The following is a 26,506-nucleotide window of genomic DNA, read 5'->3' as shown; positions in this document are numbered from 1 at the left end:
ACATGCAGCAGAGTGAATGAAACTTTGGTTGGATTTGTAGCTCTTGATTTGAGTTTTAAACTGGAGTAGTTGCCGTCTGCATGTGTGACTGCTGGGCTCTGCCCGGTGGCGTTCAATTGTAAAATTCAGCAGAGCAGCTCAGGAAAGGGCATTTTGGCTAAGCCAAAGGCCGGGAGCCTGGCTAGTATCTAGGATCCTGATTAACAAACTTTCCAGCCCTGCTTTCCAGCTGTTACCATTTTCGGACTGCCTCCAGGCTCCGTTTACATTCCTGGCCCTCCTTCCCAGCACCGGTGAATGTGTTAATGCTGTTTTTCTCTTTTTCCTTCATCCTGTTGGTGTCCTATAAACATTTATTTGGCAGTGCCTCACGGAGCAGTGCGGCGGCCATGGATGGTGCTGGGTGCAAGCAAGACTGTAGAGCTGGGGTGTTGAGGGTCTCTGAGGGAGATGAGGCTGGGGTCCTCCTCCTAGATGGAACCCTCTGAGGGCTCAGAGTTCAACCCAAATGAAATGGGGGAAGGCAGCTAGGAGTAGAAGGAATTGGGGTTTTATGGATTAGCTCAAATAGCATCTTTGCCACAGTGGAATAAGTGCAATGCCTGTTGGCATCAAGGGAAGACTGAAGTCATCTCGTGGCTTTCTTCTGTGCTGTGACTGAAACCAGCAGAAGATGAGCAGAGCTTGATGCTGGACCAGCAGAGCCATTGCAAGAGCCCACCACGGTGCCTTTATGTACTGGGGAGCTGCTGGGGGGGCAGCAGCCTTATTTTCCCAAGTGCCTGACTGGCCCAGTCAAGGAGGGATTGCTCTGAGAGGGGGACTGGAGTTACCCTGATATTTCAGAAGTTGCCTCCAGGTCTACACCCTCTCCATCATGCCCTGAAAGCCTCACACAAGACCAAGCGTGGAGGCTCTGCAGATGGCTTGCTCAGGCCAGGCAGTGTTTGGGTCTGTGAAAGGGGTGCTATGTATCCAGCTCTGCTTAGAGCAGCTGCTTCCCGCCCTACCTGTGGTGAAGAGCCCTGGGACCTGGCTGTCCAACAATACCGGGGAGAGGAGATGAACAGGGGCTGGGCAGGGTAGGGGAGGTGTCCATCACCAGCAGGCTGCAAGGAGGCTTAAAGTTAACAGATTCCTCTGTTCAGATCTCAGCCTGCTTTTAACACTTGTGCTGAGTGCTTGCAGAAGCTAGTGCTGGACCTTTACTTTCCCTGTGTGAGTTTCGGGGAGCAGTCCCCCTTGGCATGGTAAAGCAGGGGAGCAGGGGCTCCCTGCAGGCATTTCACACCTAGCCTGGATCCAGTAGCATCCCTCACTCTGGCCTCCGCTGCACGCATCCCTCCCTCCTCTTCCATTTCTGCAAAGGAAAAGGGCTTTGTGGCTTTGAGAGGTGCAGGCGGTGCCTTGACGTTGCCAAAACTGCTGTTGTCCTTCTGAACCTGGCTGGGGTGGTGGCATCTGCTAGGCTACTGTCTGTCCCAGGGGGCTGACGCCAGGAAGGGATGTGAAGGATCAGCGTGGCTGCGAGATGCTGTGTGCTGGGAGTCCCTGAGGGGATGGGCGCAGTGGCTTCTGTGTGCCAGGGGGTCCCCAAAGGGATGGGTGCTGTGGCTGGGGTGTTCTGTGTGCCAGGGGGTCCCCAAGGGGATGGGCGCTGTAGCTGGTGGATGGAATATGCCATGGAGCCCCTGAGAGCACGGGCGGTGGGTGCCAGGGGGTCCCCAAGGGGATGAGTGCTGTGGCCGGGGGATGCTGCATGCCAGGGGCTCTCCGGGGGGCGGATGCCGCACGCCAGGGGTCCCTAAGAGCGCCGGTGCTGCGGCCGTGGCGGCCGTGCGGGGTGCGACGTGTGGGGGCAGCGCGGCGGGGCGGGGCGGGGCGGGGCGGGCCCGGGGGCTGTCCCGGGGGGGGGGGCGGTGCTGGGCCGCCGGGGGCGCGGCGCGGGGCCGAGCGGCAGCGCTGCCCCTCCTCCGCCCCCGCCCCCTCCCCCCGCCGAGGCTCCGGCGGTCGGGGCGGCCGCGGGGCTGCGCTCCCGCCACCGCGCTCCCGCCGCCCCCATGGGGCGCCCGACGGCGCGGCCAGCCCGGCGCGGGAGCTGAGCCAGGAGCCGCCGCCAGGTACCGCGCTGTCCCCGGGGCCGGACATCTCACATCCCTCCGGGGCCGGGCATCCCCCCCTCCTCCACTCGGGGCCGGGCATCCTCCGCCCCCCCCGGCCCGGCGCCGGGCATCCTCCCCCCACTCCCGGCGCCGGGCATCCTCTTCCCGCTCCGGGATCGGGCATCCCCCCACCCCCGGGACCAGGGACCCCCCCCCAACACTCTGGGCCCGGGCATCCCCCGCCTTCTCCTGCGACCGGCTCCCCCGCTCAACCCCTCCTGGAGGTGGGAGGGGGTGTCGTTTCCCAGCCGGCTGCGTGGGGAGGGGGATGGAGGGGGAAGACTCAGCCGTGGGGTATCGGCTTGGAGCCGGGCGGCAGCTCGGGGGTTGCTCGGGGGCGGGCGGGGCGGATGGTGCTGCTGGGAGCAGCCTCCTCCCGCGGGGCCCGGGGTGCTTGCTGGGCAGGGGTCCCCTCGTCCCAGAGCCAAGGTGGGGGGCGATGGGAGGGAGCTTTAATGTGCCCCAGGAACACAAACCCCGCAGCATGGTCATGAGGTGCCCAAGCTCCGGCGAGGAGGGTGTCTCTGCAGCCACCTCAGTTCTTCAAACCTCTAGAAAATAGACGGGTAACTAGTTGTGAGGCCCAGCATCCGCCCCGCGGCGTCCTCCCAGCTCTTGTGCCTTTGCAGTCCTGTTTGCTATTTAAAAGGGGCTTTTTCCTCCCTCTTGCTGCCTGGAAGCCGGCCCCGCAGGCGGCTGACCCAGGCGCTGAGCCCAGTGCGGCAGTCTGCCGTGCGGTGCCAGCCGTGCTCGCTGCGGCTGGAGTGCCCCAAAGTGAGTTTTAGGGTTTGCATCCCTTGGTTGCCTCCCTTATACACCCAAAAGCCATCTGGGTAGCAGGCTCTGAAGTGGGGAACTGTGGGATGGCTCCTTGCTGGAGGATGAAGATGGAGGAGGAAGAGGAGCAGATGTAACTGCAGTCCCTTCCATGCTTGGGGAGCATCCTGGTCTGGGGTTTGGCTCTGCAGCCTTCCATTTGGGGAGCTCAGGAGGAGCAGGAAACCTGGGATCACTTAACGGGTTTTCCACTGGCATGTGCGTGCCAGGTACATCGCAGAGCCTGGTGGGCTCCCACCCCCATGTAGGATGGGGTCACACTTGCTGATGTGCCCGGGCAGAGCCAGGATGAGGAGGATGTTCTATGAGGAAAGGCTGCCTGCCCTTGCTGAGCTGCTGCCCAGCATCTGTAGCTGTCAGGGCTGAAAACTTTCAGAAACTGTGTCCAGGCTGCATTTCCTATGGCTGCTGGACTTTTCCGGACCTCTTCCTCTACCCTTTCCCTGCCGCATCACTCGGCGCTGGGGCGTGAACACCCCCCTCTTCTCCCTGCAGAGCTTTGGACCTTGGCACTTGTGACATCCCAGGCTGCGTCCTGGTTGTTAACTCCCTCCGGGATGGAGGGGCAATGGGTTTTGGGGTTGGGTGGGCTGGGAGCCGGGCAGGCATTGCCTGAGGAGGGAGCAGGCAGGCATGCAGGCAGCGGTGGTGGGACATTTCCTTCCTGGAAGGCAGGAAGTGATTATGTCTTTGCACGAATGACACGGAGCCTAAAAATAACCGGCAGGTCTCTGTTGTGAACAAATATCCCCAGGGATTTGCTTGATTTCACTATTTAAGAGAGCAGGGTGGGGGAGAAGAGAGCCCGGGAGAGCGAGCCCCGTGCACTACCGCATGCAAACCGCATGCAAACCGCGGAGAGCGTGCAAAGGCGCGTGCGACGGCGGGTGCTGGTGCGCATAAGGTGCCGCTTGTCTTGCAAAAGGTGTGGCCTGCAGCAGCCTGGCTTTGATGGCTTTGAAAAGCAGCCTCGTGTAAATGGAGCCGTCCTGTTGCTCCGCCAGCCCTCCCCGTCGGGAGGGGAGCCGGTGGTTAGCTATGAATAGCACAAAATCATAGCCCTCGCCTTCCCGAAACGCCCTGGTCAGGCTGGTCATGGCACTGAGCCTCCCGGGGTTGGGAGCGGGGTACTGTGCCATGGGTGCCACCCCCGGGTCCCCAGTGGGGACCCCCTCTGCTGCCATCCAGAGTGGGGTCACGCTGCAAAACCTGCAGGAGGAGGTGGAAATGGCACAGGGTGAAAAATTTGGCAGAGCAGGTTTGGGCGTGGTGCTGTGGTGCTTCCTGGTGAGTTGGGGAGTATTTGGTGTCGGAGGAAACCTCCTCTTCCTCCACAGGTCGGTCCTCTCTTTGGAGATGCCTCCGGCCTTTATCTCCAACCCATATGGCTTTTTTGTTGTTGTTGCACCACTGAACTGAAACTCTTCAGTAAGCATGCTTGCAGACCTTGAAACCACTGGCAGTGAGCTGATGGCACTACTGGCAGTGCTGGCGCTTGCAAATCAGGGCTTTGTTCCTCTTCCCATTGATGCTCATTGATAAAACCCCTCACTTCAATAGCAGGCAGCTGGAGTGTCTCCTGCGTGCTGTGAGCTGCCTCTCGCCTCTGGGCTGTGAATCAGCACCTCAGGGACCGGTGTGATATGCAAGAGGACCTGCCAGGGGTCTTTAAAAAAGTAAAGGAGTTTTTTTGGAGGAGAGAGTGTGCATATGATAGCTGCTCGTCCAAAGGGCATCCTGTACTGGGGCTGGTTTTAGCTGTTATAGGTGGGCTTTTTGCAAAGTTGAGGTGGCTCATCTGAAAAAGCCATGTCCTGCTGATGAGACACCTTTATATCTTAATTCCTCCAGTGCGTCACCTGGGCTTTGCTTCTCAACAAAGGTTTGATGCTGCTGATCAATAATTCACTGCAAACCAGGTTTGGGAGCAAGAGCTGCAGCCCAGGTACCACTCCTGGTACCTCCCAGTGGGTACCAGCATCCTTTCCATCAGTGGCTGGATGTGCCTGGATGCCTTCTTTTTCTCCCCCCCCTCCTTATCTCAAACAGCTTTCCTTGACTTCAGGGTAAGGACTTTTAAACGAAGGAACTAACGGTGGGTTGGGCATGTGGAGGACAGGGATGTGGCCCTCAGTTTTCTGCCAAAAGGCAGAAGTGCGTCAGGAAGGGGGTGTGAAGCATGAAGTCCTCATTATTCTGGTGCTCCCACTTGGATTTGGGGGAAGGCATCGCACTGATGCTTTTCCCTTCTCCTTGGCAGATGCTGGTGGTGGAGCACAGGGTGTGTAGGGGATCGGCAGCACCAATCTCAGCCTGATTGAGAAATACCTCAGTACTTTCTAGGAAATGCTGGTTATTTAGTTATACTTCTGGCTGTCAGTGCTGGCTCTCCAAGGAGCCTGGAGCTGATGAGAATGGAGGCCGTTTGCTTTTGCTTGTTTAAAAATAATAATAAAGCAATCAAGGCTTGTAAAACCAGAGCTGTCTGCTACAAAGTTGGCTCTCCAGAGCCTTTACCTCCCTATTGCAAAGCGCTTTTGGGTTGGTTTAAAGCATTTTGGGTTGTGTTATTTCCTTGCCTTATTTCACGTTTGCCCTTGCACCTTGGTGGGCAAACGATACGTTTCAGAGAAACCATGGCTTAATATGTTATTTCTCACTTTTTTTTTTTTTTAATGTTGTTTTTAATAAGCTGAGCTGCTTTTTTCTGGCATCACCTGGAACAACAGGAGCTCAGTTCTGTGCAGCGTCTGCTCCGGGCTATCTCCCAACCCACACAGGCTCCCCTGGCAAAAGGCTTGATGTTTGTGTGTTGTTTTATTTTCACTGTTTTTTGAAAAAGAGGGTTAAAGAGCACGCCGGGGCAGGAGGCTTGGCTCCAGTGCTTCCTCCAGGTTTCGGTGATGCCCCTGCGGCAGCGCTGGGGCTTCCTGCTGGCTACTGTGGTGTTTCCTGCCTCCCTGCTTGGATCAGCGGTGCCGGTGCCCTCCGGTCCCTCGAGGTTTCATCCATGCCGGCTCAGTGCTGAAAAGCTGCTGGGGCTGCCCCACACCAAGGGAGGGATGGATGTGTTAGGAGGATGCTGCAATTGCTGCTGCTTCCCAAAGGGCTTTGTGCTTTATTTAAAAAACCTATAAAATAACCTGAGGATGCATGGAGGGAGATTTATTTGATTTATTTCCCGCTGACAATGAGGCAGCCAGGCAAGTGCACGCTTCCTCCTCAGTGCGGCAGCCAGGGCAGATGCATCCTGCAGCTGCAGCCCAGCCACCCCCCACTATATTTAGTCCATTGTTTGCTCCAGCTTTGAGTCCTCGCCAGGTCCTTGGGCATGGGAATAACCCCTGTGCCGGACAGCGGGGGAGAGGAGCAGCTTTGTGAGGTGGGGGCTGAGCACTGTACATAACCGTGACTTAAGGGGGAAGAGGCCGCAGAACCCATGCATCATCTCTCAGGATGCTCAAGCAGCATCCTGGTGCTACCTGTGGCTTTTCCAGGGTTCCCTACCCAGCCTGGGCTTGGCAGATCTTGGGAGGTCTGCAGGGGAAGGGAAGCATCTATACATTGCCTACCAGAAGCTCTGCTTTCTTGTTAGGCAGCAGCAATAATTAACCGGTGGCCGCTGAGGCTTTGAATTTAAGCAAAACACCTGGAGAACAGTGCTGGTTTGTTTGGTTGGGATGTGCTCTTGCAGGGTGTCGGTCCTTTTTGTGGCTGGGGAGAAAATGAGCTTTTTGTTGACAAGCCACATCCACCATTTATCTCAGGCTTGGCTTTTAGGTCTGTGAGAATAGGCTTGTTGAGTGCCTGTGAGGGGATGAGCTGGCTGGGTGAGTATTTTGGGGGTTTGTCCCTGCGCCCCTTGCCTTGGGGAGAAGATGCAGGCAGGCGGCAAGGATGCTGTGCAGGGGGGTTTGTCTCTGCATCCTTTTCCCTAGCAAGGAAACCCTTAAATACAGCTTCACACAAGGGAAGGCATGCTCAAAACTGGCTTGTCCGAGCTGATGGCTAATGCCATCGTAAGATCCATGTGAATTGCATCTGAGGCTCCTAACTTCTTGTAGTGGCATGGAAACAGGGTAAAGCCCCACCAGCTTGGCTGATTTTTTGGGAATAACACAGATCTTAACATCAGGCCGGGATGTTGGGTGCTGTGGGGTTCTTTAAAAAACAGGTTAAATTAAAAAAAAAAAAAAAAAAAAAAAAGCTTTTTTTTAAGGATAAGTTGCCTGCCTAAGCACCTGCTTAGTGTTTGCTAACTGTGTTCAACTGTTGGGGAAAACCACCTGATACTTGGGCTAATCCAGAGCCCTTTGGTGGGCTGGTCCCTGGGCTCCTGCCCCACCTTGGCTGGCCTGTGATGGTGGCTCCATTGCATCTCTTCTCGGTGCAGCCACCAGCTATATTTGGGAGAGTTTTCAGGCAAGATCATTTTATCTTGTTTCCTGGGACAGGGTTTTGCTTCCCTACCCAACCCATTTTGTGTCCCAGCTTGGGCACTGGGAGGGTGTAAGCCCTCCCACTCCTGTCAGATGCAGCAGTACCGGTAAATAGCTGCTCCCAGATGGATAAGCAGTGCTTCCCTCTTCCCTTGCCTTTTTAGAGCGGTTCCCATGGTTGCCCGGAGCACCCATTTTGGGTAATTTTGGTGCTTTTCTAGAAGATGCTTGCTTTTGCCTGCCCGGCCAAGCAGGGGAAAGCAACTGTAATGTGATTTCCTCTCTCCATTCATTTTGTGGTTTGAAAGACCATTTCCAAATCTGCCTGGTGTCTTTTATGTCTATTATTTGCTGGTGTGGTTTGTTGGGAAAAAAAAAACCCACGGGGGGGATCTACGGTGAAGGTGGGTGACTGCAGCAGGGGTAAAGGATGGAGGAAATACAGCATCTGCCTGTGCCTGCCTGCAGGCTGGGGGGTGAGTCTCCATCCCCCAGCATGGGGATGCTGGAGCAAACCCAGAGGAATTGGTAGAGCTTGTTGGGCTGTGCCAACTGCTTTTGAAAAGATGCACCAATTCTGAGCAAAATAAGGAAAAAAAGCATCCTGGCTGAATGCTCCCCTCCTGCTTGCTGGCTGAGCTCTCCAAAGCCACGAGCGCCTGCTCTGAAATACTTGAAACCTCCCTATTTTTTTTTCTTTTCTTTTTTCTTTATTTTTGCCCTGACAGTGTTCATGTGAAAGAAACACATAAGGGGACTTGGAGAAATGGCACTAGTCTGAAACAGCTGGGATTTTTTTCCCCTTCTCTTATGTGTAAAAGAAGCCAGGCTGCCTAATGGTGCAGAAAATACACGGTAGAGCAACAAGTTCTCTGTGGAGCAGGGAAGGAAGATGGGGAGGAGGGGAAAATTTATGCTGGGGCACGGGTGTCTCAAAATAGCACATTTTCCGGAGGCTTTTCCCCCCCTTGAAGCATTTGCAGCTGCTGGGGGCATCGCATTCCCTGGGACTGCAGTAAGGGGCTGATCCTGTCCTGCTTGCAAGGCAGCAGAAGCAGCTGCAAAGGCATTTGTAGGACTGGGTTAAAGCTACCCCGGGTTTCCCAGCGCTGTGCATTGCCACCGAGCAGGTACTGTCTCCCTTTGGATGCTGCCAGGGTTTTTCCCCATGTAGCATCAGTACAAAGGAGATTTTATTTGGGACCATTTTGGTAGGGGTGGGCAGAGTTTTGGGTTTTTTCCAGGCTACCCCCTTGCCATCTCTTGCTTCATTTGGTTACCAGGATCCGGCCCTGGCTGGCGCAAACAGTCGACGCATTGTCCTGGACCGGTCAAGTGTGGCAGGATGCTCCTGGCCACCGCCAGTTCCCCCGCCCTGGGCTGGCCCTTTTGCTTTCATCCTTGTATAGGGATGAGCTCCTTGGGGATGGGGGAGTCTGCTTTTGGGGTCCCCACCTGCCCTAGGGGAGAGGGTGCTCCTGCAGTGTGGGAATAACCGGCTGCTTTAAAGGCAGCTCTCAGATTTGCTCGTTAATAGCTGGAGGAAATCTCTCATCCCGCTGCCTCAAGGCTCCTGATGCCTCCCGTGCAATCAAGTGGCTTTGCCAGGACTGCAGGATTATTTATTGCTGCGTGGGGGACACCTTTCCGCTTTGCTGCTGACCACAACTTCTGAGGCTGCAAAATCACGAGGGCACTTCACAATTACCCTGTGGCTCCTCCTTTGCTTGCATGTGCATCAACACGTGTGTGTGCATGCACACGCATGCACAGCCTGGACCTGGGAGCAACCTCCCTGAGCTTTGCTCACTGCTCCAAGCACACTGGGCAGCTCCTAAATTACTAAATATTTAGTAATATTTACTTGCTGTTCAAGCATTTTTTGTGTGGGGAAGGACCCTGGAGCGAGTTACAGGTGCTGGGAAAGTGGAGGATGAGTCCAAGAGCTGTGCCACTGTGTCCTTCCTCAGTGCCATCTGCTGACTCAGCAGGTTTTAGGGGCCAGATCCAGCATTTTGCCTTCCCCCTGACCTTGTCAGCCCCACTTTTGGCTGCTCTGGGTCCAGACCCTCCCTGACGGAGAGCGCCGCGTGGCAGGCAGGCAGAGAGGAAGAAAGCCCTTTGCAGCATCGGGAGGGAAAGGGCTGGCTTAGCGCTTCTTCCCAAACGGGCCTCTCCTCACCGGCTGTTGGCGGGGGGGTGCCCTGCTCCTGCCCAGGATTTTCCCTTCCCAAACCAGGAGCAGCTGAAAAAAAAAATTCCTCCTCCCTCTCCCTCCCTCCTTGTTTTTCCCCACGGTCGCTGCCGCCTCGCCCCGGCACAGCCGCCCGCGGATTATGGGTACAACCGCCAGTGCGGCACAGCAGGCAGTCTCGGCATCTCCCCTGGAGAGCAGGGTGCCGGGTGACGGCAGCATGGAGGACCAGCGCTCCCTCAGCATCCACTCCTTCCAGACCCTGGGGCTCCACAACAGCAAGGCCAAGTCCATCATCACCAACAAGGTGGCACCCGTGGTCATCACGTAAGTCCTTGGTAGCCTCTTGCAGCTCCAGACCTTTATTTTTCTGAACTCTTTTCCCTAAATAATGCTTTTTTATCTAATCTGTACCTATGCCGTTAATTTTTCTTCTGCCAACCCGCATGTGGCTTTTACAGGTACAACTGCAGGGAGGAGTTTCAGATCCATGATGACCTGCTGAAGGCCAACTACACGGTGGGACGCATTTCTGAGACCATGCTGGAACACTACCTTGTGCAGGTCAGCATCACCGCCACCCCATGCCGAACCCATTTCAGCCTGGGGTTTGGAGACCTCAGAGTTTTTTGCGGCTAATTTTGAAGATCACCAAGAAAAGTCATCTTTTCTTCCCAGCTGCGTTCAAGCCGGCTTGCTCAAATCCACTTATTCCCCATCTCCTCTCTGCCCATCTTGTTTTGCAGGGAAAATATTTCATGGTCAGGGATGTATATGGCAAATTAGACGTCTTGAACACTACCGGCAGCTGCGGCGCTCCCAATTTCCGACAAGCCAAAGGAGGTTACGCCGTGTTCGGCATGGGGCAACCCAGCCTCAACGGCTTCAAGCTGGTGCTGCAGAAGCTGCAGAGAGGGGGCCACAAGGTTGGTGGGAGGGTGGAAACTGGGGTGGAAAAAGGCAGGAGAACCTTTGGGCAACCTCTCCCCCTCTTTGCAGGAGTGCATCTTCTTCTGTGTGCGCGAGGAGCCCGTGGTCTTCCTGCAGTTGGAGGGGGACTTTGTGTCCTACACCCCCCGGGGCAAGGAGAATCTGCATGAGAACCTCCAGTGTCTGCAGCGTGGGCTGCGGGCAGAGAGCCTGGAGCTGGCCATCCGCAAGGAGGTGAGGTGGGATGGGAGGGGGTCATGACCACAGCAGTAACGGGGTGCATGCATCCCCGGCTGAAAGATAAGTGGAGGGGTTGCTGAGGTGGTGGGAGTCCTGTGGGTTTTGACGGAGGTCCACATCTCTGCTAGATCCATGACTTCGCGCAGCTGAGTGAGAGCGTCTACTATGTCTACAACGACATTGAGTGCTTGCGGGATGAGCCCCACACCGTGCGGGTGCAGTGTGAGGAGGACATCCAGGTGATGGAGGAGGTCTACCGCAGACCCATCTTCCTCCTGCCCTCCTACAGGTGCTGCCCTTCCTCCTCCTCTTCCTCCTCCTCATGTGTTGGTGGTTTTGCTTTTGCAAGCTGGGCTCTTAATACCCTCTTAAGCCACATGTCCTCCACTGCGGTAGGGACGACCCCCCGCGGTGGCCCCTTCCCCCTAACAAGGGCTGTCCCTGTGCCCGGCAGGTACCACCGGCTGCCCCTGCCCGCTGAGGGAGCCCCTTTGGAGGAGCAGTTCGACGCTTTCATCCACTTCCTCAGGGTGAGCCAAGGAAAAGCGCCTGGTCCACGGGGCCGTGTTGGGTTGCGATTTGCTCGTGTGCCTGAGCAAGCACGCCATGTCTGGGAGCATGACTCCCTGAGAGCATCTTCTGGTTTTGGCTTTACACTGCCTATTAGAGGGTGCCTGTGTCTGTGGTGGCATCCCATTCCCATTGCTGTAGACCCTGCTGGAGAGGTCTGTGTTGTCCAGCTGCTTGTCCGTACCCCTGACTGGAGGTGGCCATCCCTCTCCACTTCCCAGCATCCCTACGCAGGTGGCTCTTCCCTGAATGGGTTTGGGAGAAATTAGCTGGATTTGTTACAAAGGCTTTTGATGGTGGGGCTTCTCTTTTTTATTTCAGCCTGGGAGATGAAATCTCAGTGGCTTGGAGACTGATGGTGGGAAGCTCTAGTGGAGTGGACAAGCCAACCTCTGCCAGTGGCTGGAGAGGGCACAGGGCAGGGGAATGCAGTGGGTGGACTGCCCATTGTGCTGTCCTTGTCCATCCACACTGTCCCCTGAGCAAAGGGGAGGTGCCACCCACCCCTCCGTGCTTGGGCAGGGCCATCACCTCCACCCTGGCCATTGCAGTGGCAGATGTGGCTCTCTTGGATGTCTCTGTGGTCCTCATCCCTCTGTCCCTCCCTCCTAGGAGAGCCCCAGCCTGCTGCTGCGGGACCCTGGCAGACCCCCACCAGCGCTGCTCTTTGGCTGCCAGACCGGCGTGGGCAGGACCAACCTGGCCATGGCCATGGGCACACTTGTCCTCCACCACCACCGAGGAGCTTCCCAGAAGCCCGAGTAAGAGGGGCAGCCCCTGGGGCTGGGGTGGGTGGGATGCCCGTGCCCCTGGGGCTGGTTTGATCTCTTTCTTCTCCTACTCCAGCCTCCCCCACCCACCTAAAACATCTCCCAGGGACAGGCTTCGGGTCATCCAGACCTTCATCGATATGGTCCCCAAAGGCCAGCAGATAGTCGAGGAGGTAAGGGGGTGCCGTCAAAACCCCTGGCAGAGTGGGTGGGTGGGGGTGAGGTCGGTGTGTCCCCCCAGTTTGGGGCTCGCTGAGTGGCTTTCTGCTTGCTCCTCACAAGGTGGATGGTGCCATCGTCTCCTGCTCGGAGATGCATGACATGAAGGAAGCCATCTATGAGTACAAGAAGAAGTTGGAAGGGATTGGAGAGGACTATCAGATCCAGGTATGTTAATTAGAGGATTGCTCAGATGCAAGCCACCTGTATGGGGTAATTTATCAAGCTCTTCTTGCGTGGGGATGAGAAGAATGTAAATTCTGGAAATCTGAAGCTTCCTGTGAGCTGGAATTTTCCCAGCAACATGAAACCTGAAAGGTTGTGGAGCTTCTCTTTTTTTTTTTTTTTCTTTTTTTTTTCTCCCCCCAGTTTTTTAAAAGCCATAAAACAGAGTAGGCTGGGATTTGGGGGAAAGCTGGCTGTTTTGGGCTTCACTGCTGCTTCTGGTAGATGACCTCAGGGGCAAATAATATCCCATGCCCTGGTTTTGTCAGCTCTAGAATTGGAAAATTGATACCAGCCTGGCTGGTAAAAGTCCTCAGGAGCTGGGAGGGATTGTTGCTTAGAGGCTTTCCTGCAAATATAGTCAATAAAGGTGAAGCTTTTCTATCTGTAGATTTTCCCTCCCCCTTTGTTTTGGAAAGTCATCAAGCGTGGTTTTCGGTGCTGGAAAGCTGTGATCTCCCCTGTCCAATGGGGTCCCTCACCCAGGCGAGGGAGGGAGGATGCTTAGATGGAAGTGCTGCCCCATCTCAACCTCTTTGGAGAGTAATTTTCCCATTTAAATGCTGAATGTGGAGTGGAAGTGCTGGGGCTGGCTGTAAAGGGCAATCTAAAAACAGGTGCTGTGCAGCCAAAGCAAATAGTCTGGAGCAGAAAAACAGCACGAAAATAATTAAGTGATGGGAAAAGAAAGCATTTAACTGTCACTTTTTTGGTGTTCAGTGGCAAACCACAAATTTTATCCCCCGGGTCTCCTTTTAGGGTGGATTTGGGTATTTTTGGTGCTGCTTGTGTGATGGTAGGTGCTCTCTTGTATAGTGAGGGAAGCTTAGGCATGGGGCAGGGGATTTTCCTGCTGCCTTGAAGCTTTGCCCCCAACTTTTTCCCATGGGGGAAAGGCTGCTCTATGTCATCGTCAACACCGGGGAAACAAATTGCTGGGGGACCGCCATAAATTAGCTATGAGGAGTGTTTATTTGAAGTCTGTGTGGAGTGAGAGCAGGTTTAAACAATGGCAAAGAGCCAGGAAAATGTGCTGGGGTGGGGGGGAGGATGAGGAGGGTAGAGGGGCTGATGCTCAGCCATCAAAAAACCAGCCTGAGCTTGGTAGGGCTGGAGGGACTGCAGGTGGTATCGGGGAACTTTGCTGGGTGAGCTGTGGAGCCCTGCTTGATTTTGGGAAGAGGAAAGGCTTTTCTGGGCACGGATGAATGATGTCACCCTGGACTGTGGGTTTCTGCTCTGTGTTGGGAGGCAAAAGCGGAGATCTAAGTCCTCAGGCGATGGTGATGCAGGGGTAGGTGCATCTGGGTGTGGGATGCTGAGCCACTGCTGGACCCCCACAGTACCCAGCTCTCCATGGCTGAAATGCGAGAGGATCATCTTCCTTTTCATCAAAAGCCTATTTGAGGGGAATATTAACAGATTTGCTTTGGGTGAGAGCACAGGGCTGGTTTTTATTGCAAGAACCTGAGTGCCTGGGGAGAAGCACTGCTCTGCTGTCAAACCCAGCACTGCTCCATCCTTACAGGTGTTGTTTTGAGTTTCCTGAGCAAAGCCTGCTGCCCTGCCTCTTGATAAATGACAGCAGGCTGGATTTCTCTTGTGGAGAACAAGTAAATATTCATGAGTCAGCCATGTAATGTCAGATGCGCAAACCTTGCTTACGAAGCCAATCCTTGTACATACACAGCTCTGTCTTAGAGGATTTTCCATTATACCTGGGGGAGGGGGTTCTGATGGGCTCTCCAGGGATGCTCATGGATCCCATACTGGGTAATCATTTGCTAGTGCCAGTGTTGCAGGTTAATTTGTTGGATGGGATGCTCAGATGTACAAACCCCTGCCCTGAGGCAGCATGGGGGTGGTTGCTGAGTTATGGAAAATCCTGAGAGTTTGAGCTTGCGTCACCTTGAGGAGATAGCTGTGCTGGGGCGTGCACCTGGTTTGGGGAGGTAATGATGAAGATGAGAACTTGCTTGAAGCCAGCTACATAGGCAGCAAGATGCTTCTGCACATTATCTGGAGTGCAGGGCTGGAAGGTGATGTCTCTGGCAGGCTCCCCACATCCCTACCTATGGCACTGCTGGCACAGCAACCTCTCTCCCCAGGGATGCTGCCACCTGAGCATCTTGACCGAAGGCTACAGAGGTGGCTGGGGTGGGAGCAGGACCTTGTATTAACCAACCCCCTCCCCTTGGGTCTGAGTCTCCCTTTAGCATCTAGACAGCGTATCTCCCTAGGACAGCAATGCCCCTTGGGTCTGGTTGGAACCACTCCCGGTGTGTCCTTGGGCTAAAGGCAAGGGTTTTTTTGAGCTGAAATGTGAATTTATGTCTTTAAGCATCATTTAATATGGAAAACTTGAAATGTTTCATGAGGAAAAAAAAAAGTATCAAAAAACTATGTTCCAAATTGGGTTTTGTAGTTTCCCTGGCCCTGGTCTCACTGAGAAGTGGTTTCTTTCCAAACAAATAGCTTAGTGAAATTAGCATGAGCACACAAAAAACCTGAATGGCTTAAATGGCATTTCTGCCCCTCGTACCCCCTCAAAATTGCTCCATGAAAAAATGCCTCTGGCCTGTTCGCTGCTTGCTTGTCTCTCTTCTAAGCCAGCTGCGGACAAGTGTGTGTAGGGCTTTCCCCAGCCTCCTGGTCTGCTTGGGGCTGCAGGACTGGTTGGCACTGGGCACCACAAATCCCACCTGCCTTTGCTTTCAGGGGAGCAGCACCAAAGAGTATTTCCTTCAGAGGACTTTGCAGAGCCTCGAGCGCTATTTCTACTTGATTGCTTTCAACTACTACCTTCATGAGCAGGTAAAAAAACAACCAACCAGCCCCCCAACCCAAAAAGCCCCCCTTTGCTTTTTTTTTGGCTTTCCTATGTGGTGGGAGGGAAGGGGTCTTTACCTCTGAGTTTCCCAAGCAAATGCAGGTTTTTTCAGTGGGGTCGTGGGTTGCATTGAGCAGGGGGTGTGAGCCCAGGCTGACGGCACATCCCTCCCCGGCCCCCCGCCGGCAGTACCCCCTGGGCTTTGCCCTCAGCTTCAGCAGGTGGATGTGCCGGCACCCCGAGCTCTACCGACTGCAGGCAGAGATGAACTTGTCGGAGCTCACAGTCACCGGTGACCTCATCACCAGGGGCACGCGAGTGCTGGTGAGTACCCACCCTGGATGTAGGGATGGGGCTGATGGCTCTTCACTGTCCCTTGGGAACGGCACCTTCCTGGGATGCTTGCCCTCAAAAAGGTTTGGTGGGGTGGGAGAAGCAAGAGGTTTCCCTGTTGTAGGGCAGGTGTTGAGTCTTGGGGTCTCCAGGTCTGCGTTGATGTCTCGGGTCTGTGTCATGCTGGCACCCTTGGCAAGGATGGGCATATGGCCAGAGACCCCTTGTGCGCATGGATGTGTTTGGCCCTGCAGACCCAGGGTACTGGGATGCTGGAGCACCCCATGCTGTGAGCCTAAGATGCTAGCCTAGTTGCAGCTTCATGTTTCTTGGTGGTCCTTGGCTGTGGTGGGGTGAAGGAGGCCAGAGCTGTTGGTGGTTTGCTGCTGCTTTGGTATAGTCTTGCTGCAAGAAGAGCATCTCCTACCTTTGAAATATGTGATCCGGCTTTGAGCCCTGGCTTGCTGGTGTTGGAAGGGTTTGGGGACTCACCTGAGCAGGGACCATGGGTGAGAGGTGGTGGTGTGCTGGGAACCCCCATGCAAACCCATAAGTGGGAGGGGGCACATTCAATGCTGGAGGTGCACCCCTTGTCCAGGCTCTGCTCCGCTGCAGGTGGCAGATGAGCGCTTCTGCCCAGACGTGCTGAGCACTGCCAAGGAGATGAGCGTGGCCAACTTCCGACGGGTGCCCAAGATGCCTGTCTACGGGACTGCGCAGCCCAGCTCCAAGGTGAGGGGCATGCATCCCATGGCATGCAGGTTCAGCTGCAACAGGGTCCCAGCCCTCCCATCACTGTTGCCTACTCCTTTCCCTAGACCCTGGGGAGCGTCCTGCGGTACCTGACGGATGCCAAGAGGAAGCACTCCCACATCGTCTGGATCAACCTCCGGGAAGAAGCAGTCCTGGAGGGGAATGAGCAGGTCTATACGCTGCGGGAGCCTGGGCACCTTGAGGAGCTGATCCCTGTGCCTGCTGCCTCGCCCCAGCAGCTGGAGGTGAGCTCCTGCCCGCAGCAGGGGTTCCTGCCTGTCCATGAAGGTCTGATCTCCCCTTCCCAGGAGCCCTTGTGGGCAATGTCTGCAGGCTTTGATAGTCACTCACCCCCCAGGGCTGCTTGTTTGTTTTTTTTTTTTTTTCTTTTGGCAATATGGGGCAGCAGTTTTATCGGGTGCCACGCTTGGCTCATGCGCTCCCATGTCTGATGGAGGCTGGAGACAGCCCAGCTGATCCAAACCAAGTGGTCAACTGGCTCTTTATTGTACTGCAAAAATAAAGGAGGAGTTCTGACTTCGCTGTCACTGTGTAGGAGTTTGCAAAGGCAGAGCAAAGAGGAGATCCTCCCCCGAAGAATTTATAGCGTGGCTTGAAAGTGAGGGTAAAAGGCACTCGGGGAAAGGAGAGCAGATGTTTCCAGCTGGGTTTCTAGAGGAGATAGGCAGTGGAGGAGCTGGGCTGCAAGCAGCAGCATGGCTGTGGGGAGGAGCTGCCTGAGGCAGTGGGAAATGATGCTCCTGGGGCTCCCATCAAGCACAGTGGGGACCGTGGTCCTGGGCAGAAGCAGTGACCAGGAACCAGTGTGAGGTTTTGGGTTGGATGTGGTGTGTTTGAGAGGGGTGTCAGCCTGCATCTAAGAGAAAACGATTGAAATCCCGAAAAAATTAAGAGGAGCAGGTCCTATAGTTAGGGTTTCTCTGTCCTCTGCAGAAACTAGAGGCTACCCTGAAGGGCGACCTGCTGAAGTGCCAGAAGTGGCTGGAGGTGTACCTGGAGGTGGAGAAGCAGATGAAGATGTTCAAGAGCTGCCTGACCACACAGGAGATATTCAGCCAGCAGAAGAATGCCTGCCAGGGGCTGACCTACCGCCGCATCCCCATACCCGACTTCTGTGCTCCCAAGGAGCAGGTACCCCGGGGATGGCATGGTGCTGCTGTCTCCTTCCTAAGCCATTCCTCCTGCTCTGGGGTCAATATCACTTGGGTGCTCAGTGCCACCCAGCCCTGGGACTATGGTGGTGTGCCCAGGCTCGGTGCAGGGTGCTTGCTGGGGCAGGGAGGATCTCCTGGGAGATTGCTTGCGTGGAGACCCTGGGTGCCTTTAGCTGGCCAGAGATGGAAGGAAGGCTGCTGGGCTGGATCCGTCAGCAAGGAGCCAGGGATTTTAGCCTGGAGGGCGTAGGACGAGGGGGATCCCATGGTGGGGAAGGGAGGTGGGCAGTCTGTGCTGACCCACAGTGGGTTGCACCCATAAAAACCCACTGGTTTTGCCCCTGGCAGGACTTTGACCGGCTTCTGGAGGCAATGAAGAGTGCCCTGGCTGAGGACTCACGGGCAGCCTTTGTGTTCAACTGCTCCAGTGGCCGGGGCAGGACCACCGTGGCCATGGTCATCGCTGTCCTCACCCTCTGGCACTTCAATGTGTGTACTGGGATCTGCAGCTATCCCTGGGGGTCAGGCTGGAGTGGGGGCTGCTGGGGAAGTTCAGTACAGCCTGCAGCAGCTGTTGCACAACAGGAGGGTGAAAAGGAGTGTGGGGAGGACCAGGGTGTGCTGTGGGGGGTGGACGCCGGTATGTTGGCCTCTTGCTATGCCTAGCCCCCAGCGAGCTCTAGGAGAAGTGTGGGTGCATCCCTGGTGAGCCTTTACCCTGTTCCTGCCTGAGAGCTCCTACCTCAGGATGAAGGGTTAAGGGCAGGAGAGATGTGGGTCTCACCTTGCAGAGCGGATGGTGGGGTCTTCTCTGTCCAGGTAGAAGGAAGGTGGAGGATGCCTGGGGTCCCGGTGGGTTGCGTTCAGGGTCTGCATTTCTGCTCAGCTGTTGGGCATCTGGGCTGGGGCTGTGCAGACTCTAATGGCCCAGCCTTCTCTGACCACCCTAGGGCATCCCCGAGATGAGCGAGGAGGAAATTGTGAGCGTGCCTGATGCCAAATATACTAAAGGGGAGTTTGAGGTGAGTCCTTGGGCTCTGGTCAGACTCTGTTTTAGAGGTCCTCCTCTGAGCCCGCTCATTGCTACCTTAGTAGCCACAGCTGCTTGTTTGGAGGGGCCATGTCCTCTCCCAGGCAGGGAGGGAGCAGTGAGGTCAAGGTGAGGAGGCACCTGGTGAAACCCCAGCTGCTTCTTTCCATGCTCCAGGTGGTGATGAAGGTAGTCCAGCTCCTGCCAGATGGTCACCGGATGAAAAAGGAGGTGGACATGGCCCTGGACACTGTCAGCGAGACCATGACACCCATGCACTACCATCTCCGAGAAATAATTATCTGCACCTACCGACAGGTGAGCATGCCCTCTTCCCCAGTCCCAGAGGGTGCAGCAGGGCTCTGTGAAGCTGGATGTTTTCTTGGGCTGAAGCTTTCTGGCCTGTCACCAGAGAGGTGCTAGGGCTTTTTCGGTTATGGTCACTCAGTGCTGTCCCACATGCCACCCACCTGTCTGATGCCATCCTGCATCCTAGCCGGCATCCCAGCCAGCATCCTGCCTGTCTGGCGCCATCCCACATTGCGGCCAGCATCCTACCTATCTGTCCCAGTCCTGTGCCCTGCACCATCCCACATCCCAGCCAGCATCCTGCCTATCTGGCGCCAGCATCCTGCCTATCGGGTGCCATCCTACATCCCACTTAGCATCCTGTATCCCACCTAGCATCCTGCCTGTCAGGTGCCATCTTGCATCCCACTCAGCATCCCTCCCATCTGGCACCGGCCCGCATCCCGCCTGTCCAGCAGTGTGCAGCCGACAGAGGGCAGGGCTCGTCCGTCCTGCTCCGCTCCCAGTCCCGAAGGCTCCTCTGGCTCCTTCGAGCTCGGGAAGGGACTCATCCTCGGGAAGGCACCCATCCTCGGGAAGGCACCCATCCATGCCCCTACAGGAGGCATCCTGTTGCTGGCTGAGCCTGTGGGACGCAGCCTGGTTTTACATGGCTGTGGGGCTGATGGAGGGGAGAAGGGGTAATTTTTATTAATTTGGTTGTTTTTTTTTTAAACTGTGCAACTGTTTCATGGGGCCTTGGAAAGGCTGAGCTTGGGGCTTGGGGCTCGGCATTGTCCCTGCCTGGGATGGTTTGCACAATGTCCCCACCAGTGATGCCTTGCTGCAGCTCTTGCCCACAGCTGCCATTGACCTGTGTTTTCAATTAACGGCTGCAAACGATTGACTGGGGGAATTAAAACCAAAGCACTCAATCACCCGGTAACATCCGTGGCTCCCCAGGCATTTATCCCCATAAGGTTGGTGGGGTCCTCTTGATTTTTTTAGGGCGGGTGGGGAGCTAGGAGAGAAAACCTGAGCTCTGTGGGACAAATCACTGGGGACCCAACTATTTGCAGCAGTAGCTACTGTGAAATTATTTGGAATAAGTAATTTTATGTTATTTTCCTCCTCTTTATGTATTACGAGGGGGTAGCCACATAGTCGGTGGGAAGTCTCACCTACTTTATTGCATCCTTTGCTGCTGCAGAACTAAAAACTCCCATGCTAAACGAGTGGCTGCCTGCTTATGGATTTAATTATGCTCTCTGGTGACCCAGAATGATCCCCTGCCTTGCTGCTGACTCCTGCCTCTACACTCAGCCTTGGGGGTCCCAGGAGGAAGACCCTGGCAGGGCAGGCTCACCTGGCGGCTCCTGGTGTGGTTTTTTTCAGAAGACAATTCCCGTGACCTCCTTGCCCCTCTTCCCGGCGCTTGACAGTCAGGACCAGCACATGGGTGTTCCTGGGCCGTGTCCTGTTTCCGGGCCAGCTGTATCCAACTCTCCCTGGCAGCCCGGTGGGAAAGCAAGATAAGGAGGGAGTCATCCGCTTCCCCTGCACCCTCTGCCCTAGGAAGAGCCTTTTGTCACTGCCTGCATTTTGCATTTCCCTTTTGGCTGCTCCATCCATCCCGTTGGATTTTGCTGGGCTGGGGGAAGGCACATGCAAATGCTGTAATTTTTATTTATTTTTATTTTTTCCCCAGTGACAGGCAGTTTGAAGAAGAGAATTACGGGAATTGTATATTCTAGGCATTGCCCTAATGGACTTTTAATTAACCTGTGGTTATGTTTAGAGAAACGCGGCGTTTGGGTAAACCAGCAGCATCGTGCAGTGGATGCTGTGCACCCAGGGCTGACACTGCTTTGTAGTTTTGGGAGCCTACTGGGAGATGCTTTGCCAGGTTAGGGCAAGCAGGAGGGAAGGAACAGGTGCTCTGGTACTTGCTCTGGTTTGTTCCTGCCCCTTCCCGCCCCGAACTGGGAGGAAAATATAGGAGCATGTAAGAAAATGGTAAATAATAGGATAATACAATAAACAAGAAATAGGATGGTATAATAAAATGATAAATAATTGGATAATACAGTAAAAAAATAGGATAGTCTAATAACATGATAAATAATAGGATAATAGGATCTGCTCTCTACAAATACTGGTGCACACGTGTGGAGGAGACACCTTTTCCAAGGGCAGAACCACTTGCCTGGTGCTGCCACACGTTGAGGTGCAGGTGGCTTGGGCAAACCCTAATTTTCAAAGCCCACAGGTGGAAACGTTTGTATGCTGTGGCAATGAGTGGCTGGGGAAGAACCTAGAGAAAGCAGAGCGGGCTTGTCCCTCAGGGTGGATTGGTGCTGGCACCGGAACAAGGAATTGCTGCTCTTTGGGATGGTCTGCGGGGTTCACAGTGGGATTGGCTGTGGGATTAGGGCTCTTATGCCATCTGGCTGTTTATTCTCTATTTATTAATTTTTGGAAGGGGCATCACTGCAGGGCTCATCTGTTCTTAAAATAACAGCTATAATAATAATTAATTATACATATAAAAAAAATAATAATAGAAGGTGTGATGGCCACCAACCTCAGAGCAGGGTGCTGGGTGGCTGCCATGGCCTCTCCTTCTCCAGTGGGGGCGGCTGAATCTGACTGGGGAATGCTGGAAGGGGACAGATTTTTTTGCCCTGGGGAAGTGCTTTGCTGTCCTGGAGCTCATGGTTTTGGGTACAGTTTGCACCTGGGCAACTATTCCTGGCTCCTGCACACACACACCCCACATTTAGCAATCCCTCATCTATTTTTGAGGTCTGCATGGTAAAGAGGAAGTTTTTATATGCTGGAGACCACAAGGTAATAACAGCCTGGACTGCCAAGCCACAGCAGGAGGGGGCTGGAAGGATTTGCTTATTTTTGTCCCCAAAGTTGTCCCCCCTCCTTGGCTAGAGGCAGGGAGGAGGCTGCGGGCTGGGCTGGGCTCCTCAGGGGGATAATGGGGTCGGAGGGCCGGTGTGCAGTGGCATACGTAGCTTTTCCCTTGGGCAAGAGGTCCTTGTGGGTCCTTCACCACCAAACTTGTCATGTGGGATGGCAAGCAGGATGGTGGATGAAGACTGGGTGCAGGAGCTGCCTCTCAGATGCTCACCTGAAGCAGGTACCACAGGCATCTCAGCCAGTCTCTTGCTCCTTCCAGGGGAAGTCAGGCAAGGATGAGAAGGAGATGCGGACACTGCAGCTGAGGAGCCTGCAGTACCTGGAGCGCTATATCTACCTGATCCTTTTCAACGCCTACCTGCATCTTGAGAAGAAGGACTCCTGGCAGCGGCCCTTCAGTCTCTGGATGCGTGAGGTGAGGCTTTCCCTGTCTAAGCCGCCAGCAAGACCTCACTCAACCTCATATTTACAGGGTGCTAAGAAGATGACCCCCATCTTCATTTTATATATGATTTCCATATGGTTGTTGGGAGCATCGCTCTGGGCGAGCTCCCATATCACCAGGCTGGTGGCTGTCATGGAAAACCAGGCGGGTCACTGGGGATGGGTGGCACCCTACCACATGGATGAGGTGCTCTCCCACTCCAAACCTGCCCTTTTTCTCCTCTTTTGAGTTTCCCAGGGTTTTATTTTGATCTGCTGTCTGTGATTGCAGCATCTGGGGCTGGGAGGCCACCAGCCAACCCTGCTCGGGGCCCCTCTCTGGCTTCATTAGCTTGGCTGGCTCTCCTTGCACCCAAACCACATCTGGTCTCTTTGCAGCAGATTAAAAATACAATATCCCAGCCAAACAGGTCAGAAGAGTGAAAGGAAAGAGTAATTAAAAGGAGGCCCACTTTGCCTTGCCTGGCTGGGGCAGGTGGCACAGGGGATGGGAGAGCCCAGGAGGATGGGGATGGTGACAGTGGGCATTCAAGGGAACTGGGAGCCAGCTGAAAAAATGGGTTTGGAGGGTGGGGTGAGAGACCCCAGATTATCCACATTTCCTGCTCAGGGGGGATATAGGTGCTGGATTTACTTGGGGCATGTCGCTTCCTATGCAAGCATTGAGGGGGTTTGCTTTCTGCTTTCTGCAGCAGAAAGATGCTTCAGACTTAAAAAAAGGACTTTGGAGGTGGTGCAAGTGATGGGGGACATGGAGTGTGGGTGTGCTGCTCCCTGGGGGCTTATTCTGCATGAGAGGAGAGTAAAAGGAGAGAAGGGAAAGATGGGGACGTAGCAATTTTAATTATGTTAGTATTATGTTCTATATTTATTTATTATTATTTTATTACTGCATTTTATTTCTGTTGTTATTTAATTCATTATTTAATTTATTTTTATTATTTACTTCTACTATGATGCAGGGATTAGTTTTTTTCTCCCTGGGTTTGCACAGTGCTAAGTGAGCAGTGCCTGCCTTTTGTGGGAAAAACCTCATCCCTTTGCTTGCTTCTGCCAGCACCGCTAATTCGTATTGGCATGTTTGATCTGCCAGGCGGGAGATGAAAGTGGTGGCTGCCAGCTCTGCTCACTGTCCCCCCTGCCCCATCTCCCTGGAACGGGCCACAGTGAGAAGTGTGTGTGGGGGGGTGCCCACCCCGGCGTGGCATCCCGGCTATGCTGGTGTTTGCATAGCATGGCAGGAGGTTGTGGTTGGGACTGGACCATCTTTTCCTGGAGATGTGTGATACTTGCTGCTGGCTGGATGCTGGGTGCATGGGTTTAAGTGCATCGTTCACACTGCATCTTTCTTTCCTGCATGGGTTTACATCTGCCCCCCTGTCCCCCCGTTTGCCAGAGGTGGGGAAACACACCCAACCTGCAGATATAAGGAGCCTTTGACCCCAAAAGCACCCCTTCCCGCTGCATAATCCCTGCATTTTTAGCAAAAACAAGGCACCATTGTAGCTTTTTGGCAGAAGGGTGCCAAAGCCAACAAACCTTGTGACGGCTGACCCCAGCAGCAAGGAAGCAGCTTATAAAATGTATAAACCGTAGCTGGAAGAAAGCTGGGGGGCTGTGGGCTGGGAGGTACCTGGATGTGTGGAGATGCTGGGGTCCTTCCCTGTGCATCTTCACCTGGGAAGTGGCAAAAGCATCCTGAGGATGCTGGGTGAGTTAAATATCTCTTCTCTCTCTGCTTTCAGGTGGCGGCGGTGGCTGGGGTCTATGAGGTCCTGAACCAGCTGGGCTTCCCCGAGCTGGAGAGCCTGGAGGGCAAGCCCCTGTGCACGCTGCGGGGCCGCTGGCAGGCGCGGGGGGGTACCTCCCGCCCTTTCCGTGGGGACTTCATTTAGGATCAGGGTGTGGGGGGGGGCCCCTACTGCTTTCTGGGGCGGGGGGGCAAAGGAAAAAGGCTCTTTTCCCAAAAACTGGGGGTGTGGGGAGGGAGGGGTGAGCCCTGAAACTGCCTTAGAACGGGAGAATTTCTGGTGTTCTTTTGGACGCAATAAAAATACTGTAAATTAAAAATCGATCCTTTTAGGCAAGTGCTTAATTGTGAGTGGGGTGTAATGGAAAAAGTGGCTCTGAAATGCTGAGATGAAGTTGGTGCATCTGAAGTTGGTGAATGCACGGAATTGTGCCAGATATTTTGAGATCATCTTAACTTTCTCCCTAAACCAGTGTGGCATATGCACACATATATATATATATTTATATACCCATGTGTATATATAGATGCACAGATACACAAATATACATACACACATATATATGCATATATATATAAATATATATACATGCACACACAGAGATATCTTTTTATGGCTCCCTGTGTGCGTATGTATGTATACTTGGAGCCATAAACACTTGTAGCCTAGATTAGGAGTTGCGGAGATCTTGGGTCACTGCAGACCTGGATATTTTTAAGGTTTGGGCATCTTGTTGCTCTTTCCCCAACTTTTTAAATTGAGGATGCAGCTGGGGGAAAGGGCCATGGTGCCGGATTTGGGAGTCCCCACTGCCCCCCACCTGACATGTCTTTTCAGTGCCAAGGGGATGCTGCTCAGCAAAGAGTAGACTTAAAATCGTAATTAATGTAGGGATTTATTTTTTTTAAGGGATGGAGAAACGGAAGAGTGAAAAATTAACTTAATCAAAACAAGATGCAAATGAGGTTTCCAATGCCCCCCCTTCCCTCGCAGCAGGGGGGAGAGGAGCCTGGCAGCCGAGGGGCGATGGGGGAGTCTCTGGTATGGGCGGGAGCCCGGATGGAGGGATGATAAAACAGGATGGGAAGCACAAAAGCAGGAGCACATGCTCCATCTCTCCCAGCAGCTGCTTTCATCTGCTGCCAGTGGCGGGAGGCACAGGCAGCAGAAATTCAAAGGTGGAGGGCGGAAAGAAAAATAACATTTTTAAATAGCAAGGGATGCTTTTTCTTAAACATTGGGTTGGTTTCTGCTGTGCCTGTGAGAGCCCCAGTTCCCAAGGGTCCCCTTGGTTTTTTTGACTTAATCACACATTTTGGGTTTACTTTTTTTTTCATTTTTGAATGCAGAAATACCTGCCTGAATATGTTGTCCCTCGCTAAGTATTTCAATGTTTAAATAATTTGCTGCTGATGTAGTAGGACAGTTGACTCGGTGATTTCCAAGAGGCTATTGATACCACTTTTTCCTCTTTTTTTTTTCTTTGTAATGGAGCACGTGCTTTCCATCTTCACAGAGCTGCAGCGCATCTCCATTTACTCTTGCTTTACTAAAAAAATTACCTGCAGGCTCCTTTGCTTTCAGCCAGGCTGCAGACCCAATCCCTTCTCCTGCCCCCGGCAGTAACCCTTGAAAGTCTTGCCTAATAGCCTGACTTAATTAGGCAGTTTTTTTAATTGCTTAGGAAATCCCAGCCCCTTTAATCTTGGTAATGAAGGCTGGAGCTTTGCATCACCTGGACCGGGGGGGGGGGGGCGGGGGTGGGGCGGAGCGGAGCGGAGCGGACACGACTCAAAGACTCAAAGACTTTCCGCTTTCCCACCATCTTAACAAGTGATTTCCAGTGTTGGGCAAAAGCAATTGCCTGGGAAAAAAAAAAGCCTTGGAGATGGAAATGTGTTTGAACTTGAAAAATCAGCCGAGCTGTATTCATTTCTTCTTTTCCCCAGGCTGGGAAGGCAGAAATGTAGCTCCCTCTCCCAGAAGATCAGTTAAACCTGGCTCTGAATGGGTTTTGGAGGGGTTTGCTCCAGCTGAAGCTCTCAGTGTAAAGCAGGGGGGAGCCCGGCGGAGATCCCAGCACGGGGCAAAGTGGCTGGGAGATGGGGCACAGCATCCTCACAGGCATTGGGTGACCTAGTACCCATCAATTCTCCCATCCTGATTGCTGCAGTAAATAGATTTTCTGCATATTTAGGTCACGGTTTCACTTCTTCCTGTCATTTCAACCAGCCATGGTTGCACTGTCGCGCGCTGCTGAGATACTGAGCCATGCATCTCCGTCCTGACCTGCAGGACTTCCCTACCCCCAGCATCCTCCCTGGGCTCAGCACATTCCCTCCGAGCTACGGTTTTGCCACTGACCTGGGCAAAAGGCTCGTGGGG

The 26,506-nt window shown here is 54.1% G+C and overlaps 1 protein-coding gene across 2 annotated transcripts; it reads left to right on the top strand.

Moving 5' to 3' along the window:
• The first annotated feature begins 1,960 nt into the window (after positions 1-1,960).
• On the top strand, positions 1,961-24,442 carry PALD1 (phosphatase domain containing paladin 1). 2 transcript variants are annotated; one of them, XM_055817330.1, is made up of 20 exons: positions 1,962-2,120; positions 9,762-9,959; positions 10,094-10,196; positions 10,379-10,558; positions 10,632-10,796; positions 10,931-11,091; positions 11,257-11,332; positions 11,985-12,133; positions 12,219-12,315; positions 12,425-12,529; positions 15,305-15,400; positions 15,606-15,740; positions 16,365-16,481; positions 16,568-16,747; positions 17,457-17,654; positions 18,026-18,166; positions 18,628-18,699; positions 18,885-19,025; positions 22,186-22,341; positions 24,116-24,442. In XM_055817330.1, exons 2-20 carry the CDS (start codon positions 9,775-9,777, stop codon positions 24,263-24,265), a joined length of 2,607 nt encoding a protein of 868 aa, XP_055673305.1. In that variant the 5' UTR covers positions 1,962-2,120; positions 9,762-9,774; the 3' UTR covers positions 24,266-24,442. The 2 variants fall into 2 exon arrangements, with proteins under 2 accessions (XP_055673313.1, XP_055673305.1); XM_055817338.1 differs by lacking the exons at positions 22,186-22,341; positions 24,116-24,442 and adding an exon at positions 20,391-22,176 and having other exon boundaries at positions 1,961-2,120.
• The last annotated feature ends 2,064 nt before the right edge of the window (positions 24,443-26,506 follow it).

The sequence above is a fragment of the Falco peregrinus genome, chromosome 1 (assembly GCF_023634155.1).
Source record: "Falco peregrinus isolate bFalPer1 chromosome 1, bFalPer1.pri, whole genome shotgun sequence".
In the NCBI taxonomy this organism is placed as follows: domain Eukaryota; kingdom Metazoa; phylum Chordata; class Aves; order Falconiformes; family Falconidae; genus Falco; species Falco peregrinus.
The sequence above is the reverse complement of the archived record's forward strand: the minus strand, read 5'-3'. Positions and strand labels throughout refer to the sequence as shown.

Coding starts and splice junctions, on each gene's coding strand:
- PALD1 (XM_055817330.1), top strand. CDS start 9,775: ATGGGTACAACCGCCAGTGCGGCACAGCAGGCAGTCTCGGCATCTCCC. Junction 15,741..16,364: donor CCAGGGGCACGCGAGTGCTG/GTGAGTACCCAC, acceptor GCTCCGCTGCAG/GTGGCAGATGAGCGCTTCTG. Junction 18,700..18,884: donor ATACTAAAGGGGAGTTTGAG/GTGAGTCCTTGG, acceptor TCCATGCTCCAG/GTGGTGATGAAGGTAGTCCA.